Here is a 15,194-nt window from a genome sequence, read left to right on the forward strand (position 1 = left end):
TGATCTCAAATGATTTTTGTGATTTAGAGTTTAACGAACGCATAAGGACACTTCAAAGTCTTGGGAGAAACATGAGATCAAGTTGTAAAAACAACCCAGCACCAAAGTAAGCTTTGGCTGATGTTCCCTAGGGTGGTTGGTGGTCACCGCGCTGAGGGTGACACAGCAGAGCCGGGCCCTGACGCTGAACCTGCTCCTGGTTTCAAAATCTCCTGCTTTCTCCCCACCAAGCCCAAGAGCCCAAGGAATTCACAGCGTGGGCAAAGGAGGGGGAGCTCTTGCGCGGCCCCGGGGTGCTCCCGGCCATCACCCACTGAAGTATTGAAGCCGTTGCTTGCGCAGCAACGGGGTCACGGGGCACTGAGGGGGCTACAGGCATTCAGGACCATCACCCCACGCTCAGGTGGCTCCACCTGCTCCCCCGAGGACCAGACACAGCACCCCGAGGTGCGAAACCACCAACTCCCCACGTGTCCTCCTCAGCACATCTCTTCTTTACAGCGCTGGCCCAGCCCCCTCGGGCAACAAGAAAGAGCTGCTGCTTCTATTTCAGTAGCCAAACCCATTTATTTCACAGCCTGCCACTGCGCAAAGGCCACCAGCCTTAAAGTTGGCTCAAGACAACTTTTTTTGCCCCCTGAAGAATAAACTCTGAGGTTCTCGCTGGCGGGAGCTGCAGCAGATGGTGGCTATCGCCGCTCAGCAGCGGCAGATGGTCCAGCTCGCCGCGGGGGTGAACTTCTGCTCCTCAGCCCCGCCGGGTGAGCAGCGCTTGCGCGGCAACACGGAGGCTCATACACAAACTCTGATGTTTGAGGGAGACTGAGGCAAATGTGCCGCTTCTCCAGTTTTTAATCACTGCCCTGGACTATCTAAATAACTCGTATCTAGGGAAAAAAAGCCACTTTAAATTCCATAGCTACTAGTTTTTCCTGACAGCAAACCCATGAAATAGTTACTGCAGATCAGAAATACACACAGAGGTAACCAAGAAACAGAGAAAGATATTTATCTTTTCCCTCTTTTAAAAAAAAACTATATTCACTTTTTGTATTTCTAGAGAACAGAGGCAGGCCAGGCCTGGCAAGATGCCGGGTGGCTGCTTACAAGAAAGTACCAGTTCCAGTGAAGTTTTTACTCAACCACAACCCTTTTCTTTCCCTTTTGAGCTCTGCAGGTGTGGCCAGAGCCCAGCCCTCACCACTGCAGTAGCACAGGGCACTAGAGGCCCCTGGGCCAGGGAGGTTAAAATCACAAGCAGCTTTCTGGGCAAGAAAAGGCCTTTGTACCCAAGGGACTGGGGTGAACCTCTCAAGCTTGGGTGGACAGCACACACCTTGAGGTTTATGGCTTTGTTACTACCTGCGTAGCAAAAGAATTAAATCCGATTCCTCCTGGCCCCTTTCATCTCCCCTTTACCCCCAGTTCTGCCGGGCCAGGCTCCAGCAGTCAACCACCAAGAAATCACCCCAAAACAGGGGGGAGCTTCCAGCAAACCGCTGTTTTGTGCTGCAGAACAGCCAATGACAGTGACTCACCAGCTCCTGCAGGAAACAGGAGAGAAATCCCCACCGTACTGGGAAAGCCGGGACAGGAACAGCCAAGTCCAGGGCCGACAATGCTCTTTCACAGCCGCCTCCTCCTCCTCCCCCCAAACTCCAGAGAGGTCCCCGTGCCTTTACCCCAGGTCAGAAGCAGGACACCAACTTCCAAAGCTTTCCAGGCCTTTCCTCTGCAACAGACACACGTTGATATCCCAAATCCACGTGCAACAGTCAAAGGGAGGCAATCAAGAAAATTAAATTTAGTTTCAATATATATATGACATCTAACAGGCAGTAAAAAAAAAAGCTTTATATTTTATTTCTTGTAAAAATCTTTCAACACATGCAGACTAAAACCAGTGTAAGAAAGTATCCACCATCGTTTAAACAAATAACTATACTTAAATATAAGTGTCTGCAATTGACTTGTATAAAAATAAGGTACATTTTGCCTTTTTACAGAAATCCATTCTCCAGTTTTCATATCGATAAACAATACACAACTCTAATACATACAATTTCACCTGATCGCTGTTTTCCGCCCATGTGATACTGCTAAGGTATTATGTGCAAAAGTTGGTAACAGTTTCTTCCCCCAAAAGAAAAAAAAAGTCCTCTACACCTTTTAGAAAATTAGATATTGGGTTTAAATTAATCAAAATCCTAAACCGGTTTCTTTGTTCTCAAATAGAGTCCATTTACTGGGTTATGTACAGGCTTAACTCGAGTCTGGCGTGGGTGCAAGCCTCAGCGTCGGTGCCTGCCGTGCCCCGAGCGGCCGCTGCCGTGGTGTTTGCCTTTGTGGGACCTCTCGAAGGAGCGGGATCTCTCTCTCCTGTCCCTGTGGTGTCCCCGCTCGTGCCTGTGCTTCTTGGCGGCATCAGAATGCTCCCTGGATTTGCTCTGCGAACGCGAACGGGATTTTTTCCGTTTGTGCCCGTGTCTGTTGGCGCTCTTCAGCTCCTCCCTGCCATGCTTGGCCTTCAGGTGCGGCGAGCCGTGGTTGTGGTGTCGCCGCGGGCTGCCGCTGTGGCTGCGGGACCGGCTCCTCGAGCGGGAGCTGTATGTCCCAGACAGGCTCCGCCTATTGTTGTAGCTTACAGAGAAGTGGTAAATTAACACCCGTTTTCCACACGAAAGAAAAAAAATAAATCAATGCTTAGGCACTTGCAAGTTACTGGAAGAAATCAAGAGACTGTTTCTGCCCGATGAATGAGAGTGAGCGCCCCAGAACATGCCTTTGAGTTCAGCTCCTCTGGAAACAAGAAGCCACACCCACAACCCAGCACCTTTCAGAGTTGTTCAGTCCTACTACTTCGAAGCGAAGCGAAAAAGCCCAGAAGGCCAATTTTGACCAGAAAAGCCAACCCGCCCCAAAAGCCCTGCCCCCTTCCTCACCCCCAACAAAAATCCACCACTTACTGCCGCCGGGGCGTGTGAGATCGAGACCGCGACTTTGTTCGTGACCTAGATCGACTCACACTTCTGCTGCTTCTACTTCTCTTGCTTTCTTTTCTCATGCTGGGGGGGGGAGGAGAAGAAAAAAAAAATTAGGGTTATATTTCCAAGGTACTGGCTGCTACTTCCACAAAGTAGCTCAGTAGTAGTTCACTACTTCAGCTGAAGAAACTGTTTTTACAGAAGTCTTCTCTTATCAGGAAGAGATTTTTACCCACCCATTGTAAGGGCTCTTTGAAGCTTGCTGCCTCTCTTCTGGCTCTTTTTTAATGGTTTTGGTATTCAGAGACACTGGAGTCTTCTCTTCAGTTTTTACTTCTCTGGGGGAAGCTAAGAATTAAATTGAAATTCAAAATTAGGTATTTTATTCCTAGAACTTTGTAATAAACACACCGAATCCTTCACACATCTCTCCCAGCATTTGCCCAAAATGTAAATATGAACCCAATAGCTACTATTTCCTGCCACCTTTCCCTTGAGGGTTCACTCCAAGAAGAGAACACTGGAGTGAGATGCCCGCCGGGAGACACATTGTAGTTTAAAGGCAAATGCCGGCATGGGGAGAGAATGCTGTGCCCCTCAAGCCAAGCAGCCAGGCTCCTCTGAGCTTTTATTTTACAAAATAAAAGGTGCCCTTATGGCCCACAAATACATAAACTGTTACCGTGACAGTTAATTTTCAATACTATAAGAATTAAGACTGAACAGCAAAATTATAGATTTCATTTTTATATTAGTGGTACAAATGTAACGCAAAACAAAAAAAATTATTTAATTTAGAAGTCAATCTGTCAGCTGATTCAGCCTGGAGATGGATTCCCCTTTTCTCCAAGGGCTGCTCTGCAAGAGCAACCCATTTCTAGCTGCCCTGCTGAGAGGAAGGCACTGCATTAGGACCTCACCTTCCTCGCTCCGCAGGGTTCAGAGGTTCCATGTAAAACTACAGAAAGGCAGAATTCTGCCAGAAGCTTTCCCTGTTTGTCAGCTAGTAAGAATTCTTCCAAAATCCCACCAGAGGCCCTGCTTTCACTCAAACTCTTCTAACCGAGGCTCCCACTTGACAGAAGTAAGAAAAAACTGTCATTGTTTAGTGAGAAATTTACACCTGCCAGCTCAAAGACCTCTGGAAACTCAGCTGTATTGTTCTTAACGAGAAGTAACTGCTCCAAATATTGCTTTTGCAGAGTATGTTCTTAAGTTCCTGAGGAGGTCATGTAAAACAAGGCCTGTGCTGCCTTCTTCACCCACCATCCCCGGACCAACACTCAAAACATTTGCTTTTAAATTTTGTTGGTAGTTTACAGATCAATAGCAACATTAAGAGGTAAAAGCACCAAGACAAAACTGTTCTTTGTATCACTAGAATTCAGACAGATTTCTTGGCAGGTTCGATATACACATTATAATTTAGTCACCAATGCCAAGACAGCACTGCAACCTTCCCATCTCCATTTCCTGACCACAAGCTGTCTTCCTTCACAGCACTTCAACAGTGGACATGTACATTTAAAAAAAACAAAGGCAGAGAAAGCAACTGTCAGTGATAGCTGCCGCAAAAGGAACCATGAAGGCTGCTGGGACACCCCCCAACAGTTTAAACCCAGAGAGTCTCTCCACAACCCAGTAATGCACAGCAAACTCCCAGGTCTAGACATTTTCATAACATAATTACATAATTTACATATTAATAGTATTAAAATACTCTTCCATCTGTGGGAGTATAAACTACCCCCTTTCCCTCTAATCAGCTATTTCAAAGTATTGAAACTGGTTTTAAAATTTGTGGGTTTTTTTAAAAAAAGAAAGATTTATCTTGCTTCTTAGTTCTGTGAGAAAGCCTAAATGGTCTTAATAGCTTGAGAAGCAAACCTACTTTTTTTTTTTTAACACCCTGGGGCACAGATTTAGAAGACTTACCAAATAGTATTATGCAACTTTCTGTTCAGAAAACAAAAAACTTACATGGTTTGGAGGCAGGAGAAAAGCCACCCAGTGTTGAGAGTGCTGGAGTTCCATCTGGATTTAAACCTTTTGCCTTCAGTTTAGCTTCCTGTAGTGCCATTTTCCTCTTTTCTACTTCTTTATCCAGGAATTCGTAATTGGGCTGTTAAAAGTAACAATGCGGTAAGAAGTCAAACTAACGCAGTTCATACCTTCATCTCATTTCTGAAAAATACTCAATTATCTTTTAATCATCTGTCCTGTAACATGACTAACTTCCATAATTGGTTCCCACACTCCCCTCAGAGGAGCAGCCATGCAAGCAGAGCCTCTCCAGTTTGCAGATTTGTACACAGGGGTTCCCAAACACGCTTAGACAACCCTGAGACAGCTCAAGCCGTGCTGAGCGTTGATGGGGAAGAACAAACATCTCAAAGTTACCTTCTTTCTGGTATAGAGCTTCAGAGTTGTTAAGCATATCTCCTGAATCTCCTCTTCCGTGGTGCCAAAGAGCAAGAACCAGTGAGGACGGGTAGGTAGTGGAATCTGAAAATAAAACCACCAAAAGCTTAATGATAAGAGATTACACACCAGGCTTTTGTTTTAAATATTTTCATTAATTTTCTTGAAACTGGATTACTAGCAATAAAAGGCAACGCTAGCTGAAGACGGGTGAGTACTCACCTGCAGAGCTCTAGCAGCGAGATAAATGCAAGCACATGCTATAGTCTCTGGCTGAAAGCGAACAAACACATTTGTTCGAAGGCTGTCATTCATGTAATTCCTAAAAAAAAAAAATTTAGGAAAGGTTGGATCTCCCATTTACATCTTTTTATTTAGAGGATAACAATACTGGAGACTCAATTGACTTTATTATTTTTTCTGTTATTATATTAAACACTTGTTTTCTTTCGAATTATCGTATTTGATGTTTACATTTGTTACTTCTGTAACAAAGTTTGCACCATTGCCATTGTTTTGAAACCCCAATGCAAGTAATAGTACGTAACGGCTACCTCCTAGGTAGGTACGTTAAGTTTATCCTGTGAAGTGTCCATTGAGTTAATCTAACAAGCACTTTTCATCTGTCCAGCTCTTTGCTTTAAACACCAACGTTCTCACAATTAAAAATCAATATGCTTAAAACTCAAATGCAAGCATGAAAGCACGGTATATTTTTAACCTACCATTTTCCAGAGTCTAGACGCAACCTCTACCGTTCATAAAACATTGCATTTAAATCCTATGTGTGCCTTGAGTCATTAACTTCATCCAGAGAGAAAAGCATCCGATTTGCACACAGAGTGTTGGAAAAAGACCTGCAAGTTAGTAATGGGTCTCCCACTTGACTAAGCTACTATTCTTCCACCAGAGTGGCACTGCCAAGCAACACATGCCAAGAGAGACATTTAATCAGCAGAGACCTCCATCGATTTCTAAGTTACTGAGCTACAGTGAGGAAAGAAACGAACAGCAGTCAGTAAGTATTGACTCTACAGAAAACCATGCCCGATATGGCTTCTAAGTGAGCATGCTGCATGCACGGTAATTGTCTTTTTTTTTTTTTTAAGTTCAGCCAAATGCTAAATCAACTAAAGAAATGTTGGCAGAAAGTCTACCCCATGTCTCCTTTAAATACACTACAGTATACAGTAGCTAGGCAACAAATACATTTAGAAACATTTTAACAGTTACTTCTAAAAGCAAATATACAAATCCTTTTTGACACCCAGACAGAACTAGAAGATGCTGCCCGATGGATATGGACCACTTCAGTGAATCTCGGATGAGAGCTTGCACTGGGTTGGCTGGAGAGAAGGGCAGCCAAACAGGCCATCCCCAGGTCATGGGCTGAGAGGTGCAGAGGGCAGAGCTCTATGACTTACCATCATGGACTACCCTTTAATTAAAGAGTAGAAAAAAGAACAAAGTTAAATTGAGTTCTCCATTACTACACTGGAATCAAGCCATGAAAATAGTAAGCAGAAACAAGCACTAAAGTATTTTAGAAGTATATGTTTGTGTAATAACTTACATCTCATTGCTTTGCATATGGATCATCAGGCTTGTTATTTCTGCTACTATTTTCCTGGCTAGGAAAAGAATGGAAAATTACAACTTACCAGGCTGTCTGTACCAGGGTTTGATTACGTTCACATTCTAAGACTTGTAAATACATAACAATGATCTGAGGAAGAAGGAGAAAAAAAAAGGGGGCTCAGTTCTAACATATAAAGCAAAGTAAGGAAGTAACTATGTATAGCCACACAGTTCCGAAACAACACGCTCTCCTCCTTTTCTAAGCACACACTGCAAGCTCACGTCATTCAGTCACATCCAGACAATTCTTTATTTTACTACTTTTCTATGATTTTCAAAAACAGTCACCTTTAACATTTCCCAAGGAAGCAATTTCTACCAAAGTCAATGTGACTATTTGACCAAGCACTCTGGCAAAAGCATTCGCGGTAACTACTAAGGAATAAAGAAATCAGGTCATTTTAACACCTGTGTTTCTCGTTCCACAGCTCACAATGACGATATCAAGGTAGATTAGTATTTACAGTTACATTATTTTTGATAACTCACCTTATGCGGATGCTTGACATGAACACAAAATCCCAACTCCTTCAGTACCCTTCTTTCTGCTTTGATTACTTGATTTTTGGTGTTTATGTAGTTCTGATCAAGTATCAGGGGGCTTGGAGTCCTATAGTTTGCAAGAAATAAAATCAAAACTGTTTTGCATATCCAAAAATAGCTGCATCTCTGTTTTCCCTTCCAACCAACTAATGGCAACAGAAACCGGTTTTCAACTCCTGCAAGCAAGTTTAAGCATTAATCTTGTGCTGTCCAAGTTTAGATAAACTAGTTTAGTTTCTGCTTTCGACTAGCTACAGATTAGATGGCTAAGGAAAAAAAAAAAAAAAAAAATCACCCTTTTGCTACTGTGTATGTAAACTACGCTGGTCAAGCTGCTGGAATGCAAGTGAACTTCAGAGCGAAGATCTCAAAGAACCTTTACTTCTCAGGACAGAGGTGGGGGAAGGAGTGTGATACAACTACCTTTGCTAAGTAGCACTTCAAAGCAGAAGTAAGCTAGAACAGGTTTTTTTACAGGTATTAAAACAGCAAGCTTGTGCTTTACAAACTGCAGTTTCCTATGCACTGGAAGACAAGATTATTCAGATCTTCAGAGAACAAGACAGCCCTGCTACTGTGATATATGAGAAGTCTACTAAAGCAAAGAATTTCACCTCTGAAATGATGACAAGATCTGCCCGTGATTCTGAACGCTGCACCCACTAATCAGTGGGTATTATGTCACTTCTATTTGCAAACCAAGAGCTCATTTCACAAAGAGTCCCAAGCCTAGCTCTGTGTCCTAATTCCTTCCAAATCCAACACCTGAACTCCAAAGCATTTTAACTAAAATAACTTGCTGTATGCTTTATGCACAAGCGTCACACTCCATTTCGTATTATTTTCTTTCTCCGTGCTTAAACTTGACCTTTCAACATTCCACTGTTTATTTTAATCCACTTCCTCCTAAAGACAGACCAGCTTTTTCCCTGTATGTAATATGCCTCACATAATCCATGCTTCCCAACACAGAAGAAAGTTTTTGCAACTAGTTACACTCTAATAAACCACACTGTGTTCACATGATAAACCCAGTATGCCCCAAGCACTGGTGACACATTTATTTTACATTACATTCAAAAGAAGAAAAAGTAATGCAAAGTGGATTCAAAACACAACTTCTGTTTTAGCAGATGAAGTATTTCACTACTAACTTGTCTTTTTTGGTTCCATGTAAGTTCCACAAGTGGATCGCACTTCTCCTTCCCTGATAGGTCACAGAGTGGAAAAAACACTCAAAAAACCCTAGGTTCCCCCCCAGAAAGAATGGCCCCATTTAATTACAAGGCTGGCTGAAGAGCTTCCCAACTCCAATAATCCACAATTTATGCCAAGACTCCTGCAGTCACCTGAAGGATGGTTATTACTGTTGGCCAGAGGCTACAAGCGATTCACTTCCCAAATAAAACCATCATGTTGTACCATGCACCTGAGCTCCCCCTGCTCCTCCCAAGGGGCTGAGAAGCAGCTCCCAGGAGGTCTGGCATGAGCTACTCCACCTTCCTGGTGCCAGGAAAGACCTACAATTCGAGTACAAGCCTTACTACGTCTGTCTCCTAAAAACCCACAATGCTTTCCATGTTACTCAGAAGTAACTTCTCTATTTAAGTGTTACTCTCATCACAGAAAGTTTATTGTTTGTGATTTCAGCTACTCTAATACATTTTGTTTGGTGTGGGGTTTGTTTGTTTTGGGGTTTTTTTTGTTTTGGTTTTGGTTTTTTTTCTTCTTTCTCTTCCTATAAGTTAACTGGAAAATAAAAACTTAAAGAGCTTCTTTAAGGTCACTACTTCAGTAGAAAGGCTACAATTTTATCTGCACACTCCAGCACTGCAAAGGCTGCCTGAACACAATGCTCTGGAGTGGGAGACTGGAAGAACCAAGCTGAAATCCTCCAAATCAGTGAAACTGATTCACTCCCAATTAATTTCAACTAACTATACTGGGGTTTATAATAACATTTCCCCCAATATTGCTTTACACAATTTTATCTAGAGATCACTGGCATTAACAGGATCTGCAAGGCATCATTCAGAGCGAGTTTAGGTCTCCAGGCTCAGCTCATCTTGTTAGCAGAACACTTTATCAGAGGTGACAAATCTTGGATGAAACAGTTAGGGCAGCTATGACTTCCAGTCTAAAAGAATACAATCAACAGTAGGACAACATGACTGCATGGGATCATCCGACAACCTGCTGCAGGATTACCATCTTCTGCATGTCTCTGAACTCTCCGAAAGCTATGTAAGAAAGTCAGTATTATGAAAACACAGTAAGGTAGCTCAAAGTGCAACAGGAAAGACTGAGCCTTGTTGGATTTTAAGTTTTCACTGTCCTTCTACGGGGCCATAGGATCAGCACAAACAGTTCACACTTTGGTTGTACATGTTCAACATCAAAGTGATAGAAAACTCAAAATTAAGGCACTCGAGAGCGTGCTTTACTCTGTTGTCCCACATTACTCTGGTCAATTATGACACACAAGTTCTAGAGATCTACAGATCGAAGGAAGCCATGAAAAATATCAGTCTGTCCAGACAGTATTTCCAGAAACAGAAGGACAAACGTGGCCTTTTGTCACTTAATGCAAAATAAAAATCCACAGCAGACTTCACTGTGCCTTATAACCGGCAAAAGGCAGGTTCCCCACTGGATTAAGATTTACCTGTTTGGTACTTTTGCCATGAACTCCAAAGTGTTGGTGTGCATAATTATTTAGAAGTTGAAAACTTCAGAGATCTCCCTCTGAATAACTTCTTAGCTTTCCTACTAAGGACTTTGCTACTGCATTTGCTGCACTTAGTTCTCAGTCCAAGAATTGTTTTAGATCACAAATACCAAACCAGAGAAAAATAATTTATAAGCTCATATATAAAATATAAGCCTCAAGCCCTATATAGCCAAGTAGCATTACAAATTCTTACTTTGAATCTGTTCTTACAGATCAGCACTAGAGCTCCAGGCAAGACTTAAGAACAGAGAGAGCAGTGCCCATTCTGGTAAAACAATCCCACGCTGAGTTGTAAAACTTCATTGGGATTTAAAGATTGCACAGCCACCCAAAAGATGAACGCACACTGTAATGTGTTTGTAACGATAAATAAGTTACAAATATTCTTTTTTTAAAGTCCCCCTGACAAATGAAACCTAAGTTCTTGACCCTGCTACAGCTTCACTTGATGAAATATTAAAATCTAATGTCTTTGGAACGTCTAATACTTTGGAGGAAAAGCGCTCTGCGTGTAGTTTTGTTCGTAATGCAAAAGTACTTCTGAGAAGTAGAGCGTAACATCAGCATCTCATTTCAGAGACCAGATCTCTCTCATGCCAGTCAGTAAGAGAGAAGAAAGTGAATTCTCTATTTGTCTCCAATATTGTAAATACAAGCACTGTGGATTTACAGAATGGTCTGAAGAACACTAAGTAGTGTGTGTGGTTAACACAGGCCACTTGCAACACAACTGCAGGGGCCCATTTGCTGCAGCAGAAGCGAGGGACAGCTGACTGCACAGCGCAAACCGACACTGCCGAGATTACACCATGACAGGAGTCACATTTGGGTCCATGCTCGTAAGGACTTTTTGCAGCTTTCAGGCACATTTAAGATAAATAAAATCAACTTCAAACTACATTCTACATGTTAAACAATAGTTGCACTTTGCTCAGAACACAGATGTTTCGGCACACAATTTCTTAAAAAGCAGTATTTTCATAATACGAGCTTTTCTCCATGCACACAAACATTTTTACATGCAGTACCACATGACATATGCTTGTGAAAGATCCGAAAGAAAATACGCTTGTCCAAAATACTTTTTAAGCTTTTTCTTACTTCTCAGTATTAGAAATACCACCTAGCAGTAACTCAGTTGACTACAGGTCTTACAAAAAGAAAATTCCAATGCAATTCCCAATTCTGCGAACAGGTACATAGAAGGGACTGCTTACATAGCAATTCATATAAATAGCTTTACAAATTCAAGACTTCCTTATCCTTGTGAAGGCATGTTGTACTATGAATTCAAACTGCAAATATACAGAGCCAGAAAGTGGAACTAAGAACTCAAAACTGTTTAAGAAAGCAAGCAAGCCTACTCAAACTACTCGAACTTCATGTGCAGGTTAAGAGCTTCAGTTAACAGAAATGCTAGACTAGAGGTGAAAAGAAAAGTACAGCAGCCTAACTGATTGTTTCAGTTCTGGGTTGTGTGTGAGAAACTAACTACAACCTAGGTGTTAGCTTCAGGTAAAAAAAAAAAAAAGATCAAGCTAGTATTCTAAAAACCTGGACAGCAAAGAAAAAAGCTTATAACAAGATACAGGAGTTCTTCCAAATGGTTCACCAGCGGCCAACCTGTTAGTCCCCCGATTCCAGTGACCTATTCTCAGAGCACTGGCTTCTCCTTGGGGATTTTCGATACTTCACTCACTGTTGCCATGACGACAGCTTCATCTTTATGTACCACTCCACATCACCCAGGCTTTGGTAAATGTAGCTGGTCGCTGTATAGTCGGTTGCAAGGGAAAAAAGAGTTGAAGTTAATAACGTGTACAGATTATTTAATTGTAATCTTGTAAAAAGTACAGAAAAACGTTTACATCCTGCTTGCTTAAAAAAAAAAGCAAGTCTGAATGTCAGACTTCAGCATTTTTAAGATTAATTTCATGCAGATTCACTCAGAATCTCAGAGCAACAATGCCCATTTCTCCAGAAAATAATGGGTAGAAGTGCACGATTTCTCTCGACATGATGCATTTTAGACACCATGTAACATGCACAAAGTGACATTCTGATTTGGAACAGGCTAGCTGGAAAGATTTAAGTTCACAGGTTAAGTTCAGTTTCTCTGATCCTTCACACAGCATAAAAAATCAACTAATTTATATTCTCATTGCAAAGAAAAGCATTGCATATGATTAATTAACCTTCACTGCCTGGATCAAGGCCAAAATATTATGAATCACTGAACCAACTTCAATAAATCCAATAACCAGACTCCCTTATCAAAACTGTAGTAAGAAACAATACCACCGAATTCACACTCGGCATAACTTCACAAAACTGTCTCAGGGCCATCTGGGATAACAACTTAAAAAGAACAAAGCTAAGTTCCAAAGTATAACACTGAATCGTTCTTCTTTTGTCTAAAACTAACTAGGAAAACATGAGCACAAGGCAGTAAAAGCAGAAGCTTCAGATTCAACAGAAGCATAAAAGACACCAAGAAACAGCTGGTTTCCCTAAGGGATTTCTATTCTTACTGCTCAGAAAAGGTTATACAACACTAAAGTTTAAATTCCTGTTGTAACCTGGTGATACAGAAAAATTAAAGCGTGAATTTAAGAATCTACCTGGAAACAAAATCCTCCTGTAACTATGGATAACCTTACACTTTAAGCAATCAGCCACTGCAAGTAAAGCTACTTCATCACAGCTGACGTCTCCAGTCTCACAGACTGTAATGCTGCTGCATGACAGATTTACAGAAATTTTGCATTTAATAGCAACCGAGAAAATTCCTTCCCTTCAACCATTCCTTGTTCCTTCCGATACACTGAGTTACTTTGCTTTACACACAAAAACATACATCGCTTTACACACAAAAAAAGCAGTATTAGGCACTCACAACTGAGAGCAGCTCTACAACTCAGCAGACAATGATCCGGATCTGCACACAGATCAGGTAAGCTTACACTCCAGCTTCACCGACACAAGCACACGGTACCATGAAAAACACAAGTCTCACTTTTTCCAATTAAAGATGCCTTCAGCTTCCAAGACTCAATTACACATTCCTTGTTGAAGCGGTGTCATTAAAGCTGCAAACGCTGTAGGCCAAACCGTACTTTTTCCAGATACTTTCTAAAAGGTAATACTATCATCACTGGGAGAAGTTCAGCTTTCATCTTTTGTTAACTGATACTTTATCGGCACTACAACCACATTTGGACAGCTACATACTAACAAGAGGGAAAGCATTAAGACTACCAAACACGGTTAGAAGTCTGGAGAAAATGCAGAACCCCGCTAATTGGCTACTCATGCCTAAAACTACCTTTCAAGAACAAGACATCAAAAATCAATTAGCAATAGACCTAAAACTACAACTGTGGACCTAAAACTAGAGCCAATACTCATGACTTGTAGCTCTATAAGTAACGAAAACGGGTCTACCCAGTAAACAAAAGTACCAGTAGAAGAAGTCAGCATTGAACTGTACTGCCTACACAGCAGCCAATGAGCACTCCCTTCTCAATTTTAGGTCGTTGAACTTAGCCTGGAAAAATACTGTGAATTGAAAACTGCAGTGTACATTAGTGACAACAGATGCTTATGTTCGTAACGAAGCTACTCTTACCTTTTTGCTCTTAACTGACGCAAATGATGAAACACGTTGATCACGTCCCTTATACGACGAGGCGCCTCTTCAATTTTGGATGCGAGATTGATGCAGGCCATAGCAACAATCTGAAAGGAAGCCCCGATTCCATGAGAAAACGAAGACTAGAATTACACAACTTAAAAAAAAACAATAGAAAAAAACAAAACCCCGTGGCCTAAAGGCTCGAAGAGCACAGCCGGTTTGGCATGTGACCGGCCAAATTCACCGGTCGCCTAAAACAGCGGCTACAGCCGCCTCCTCCCCGTCCCTGTCCTGCTCCCCCAGCTTCCCCGCCAGCCCGCGCCGCGCTCACCTCGAAGCTGTGCTTGACGAAGGACTTCGAATAGAAGAACCGATGAAACAGCACCTGCCCCGTCGCCATCGCCACCTAGGAACGCAAAGAGGGGAGGAGGAGGAAAGAAGGAGCGGGAGTCACTCACCGGGCCCAACCGCCACCGCCGCCATTTTGTGTCAGGCACCAGCTGGCGCCGCCGCCGCCGCCGCCCCCCCCCCCCCCCGGCGCGGCCGCCTCACACGCCCTTCCCGCCGCGCCACAATGGCGGCGCCGGCCCTTCCCTCCCTCCCGGTTAGGCGCCGGGGCTCGCACCCACCTGCGGCAAGCGGAGGAGGATACCGGCCGCCTGGATGAGCTCGCAGCCCAGGATGCGCAAGTCGGTCTCGCACTGCAGGTCCAGGCCGTCCTGCATTGAGGGAGTGGGCGAGAGGCGCTCCTCGGGGATCAGCGAGTGGTCGATGGTCAGCGACACCTCCGAGTACAGCCGGTCACCGATAAGGATGCCCGGAGCGGCGGGAGCCGGCGGGGCGGCAACAGTAGCGGCGGCGGCGGCAGCGGGAGGAGCCGTAGCGGCGGAGGCCATGATGGCGGAGCGCGTCCGCACCCGCAGCCGGCCACGCACTGACTAGCGCGGCCCGGCGCTGTGACGCAGCACACAGCGGCGCCTGCGCGGGGCACGCCGGGAAAAAAAAGTCCGCCGGACCCGTCCCGTCCCCCCCCCCCCCCCCCGCCGCCCCCTACCGTTCCCCGCGGCACCGGGAGTCACCGATCTTCGCTGTTGTCCCGGCCCTGGGGAGCGGCACACGGCCCTTCTCCGTTAACACACGGACCGTCGCGATCGCGGGGGGCCTCGGCGGGACGATGAGGCGGCCGCGGCCGCCGTTGTCCCCGGGCGGGGACCCTCCCCCGGGAGCCGCCTCCGGTGAAACG

At 43.8% G+C, this 15,194-nt stretch overlaps 1 protein-coding gene across 4 annotated transcripts; it reads right to left on the reverse strand.

The window, feature by feature from the left end:
- Positions 1-1,839: 1,839 nt before the first annotated feature.
- CCNL1 (cyclin L1) lies at positions 1,840-14,988 on the reverse strand. 4 transcript variants are annotated; one of them, XM_074878399.1, is made up of 11 exons: positions 14,581-14,959; positions 14,283-14,357; positions 13,946-14,055; positions 7,533-7,653; positions 7,067-7,131; positions 5,628-5,727; positions 5,385-5,489; positions 4,965-5,106; positions 3,221-3,332; positions 2,967-3,065; positions 1,840-2,640 (listed from the first exon to the last, which is right to left on the reverse strand). In XM_074878399.1, exons 1-11 carry the CDS (start codon positions 14,845-14,847, stop codon positions 2,292-2,294), a joined length of 1,545 nt encoding a protein of 514 aa, XP_074734500.1. In that variant the 5' UTR covers positions 14,848-14,959; the 3' UTR covers positions 1,840-2,291. The 4 variants fall into 4 exon arrangements, 2 of the variants coding, with proteins under 2 accessions (XP_074734500.1, XP_074734501.1); XR_012630094.1 differs by lacking the exons at positions 1,840-2,640; positions 2,967-3,065; positions 3,221-3,332; positions 4,965-5,106 and adding an exon at positions 6,830-6,843 and having other exon boundaries at positions 5,472-5,489; positions 14,581-14,988; XR_012630095.1 differs by lacking the exons at positions 1,840-2,640; positions 2,967-3,065; positions 3,221-3,332; positions 4,965-5,106; positions 5,385-5,489 and having other exon boundaries at positions 6,979-7,131; positions 14,581-14,987.
- Positions 14,989-15,194: the final 206 nt, after the last annotated feature.

Source organism: Strix uralensis, chromosome 9 (assembly GCF_047716275.1).
Source record: "Strix uralensis isolate ZFMK-TIS-50842 chromosome 9, bStrUra1, whole genome shotgun sequence".
In the NCBI taxonomy this organism is placed as follows: Eukaryota; Metazoa; Chordata; class Aves; order Strigiformes; family Strigidae; genus Strix; species Strix uralensis.

Excerpts from the sequence above, each read along its gene's own strand:
- CCNL1 (XM_074878399.1), bottom strand. The coding sequence starts at position 14,847 with ATGGCCTCCGCCGCTACGGCTCCTCCCGCTGCCGCCGCCGCCGCTACT. Across the intron at positions 5,490-5,627 it reads TCGCTGCTAGAGCTCTGCAG|ATTCCACTACCTACCCGTCC; the intron begins GTGAGTACTCAC and ends TTTTATTTTCAG. Across the intron at positions 3,066-3,220 it reads TCAAAGAGCCCTTACAATGG|CATGAGAAAAGAAAGCAAGA; the intron begins GTGGGTAAAAAT and ends TCCCCCCCCCAG.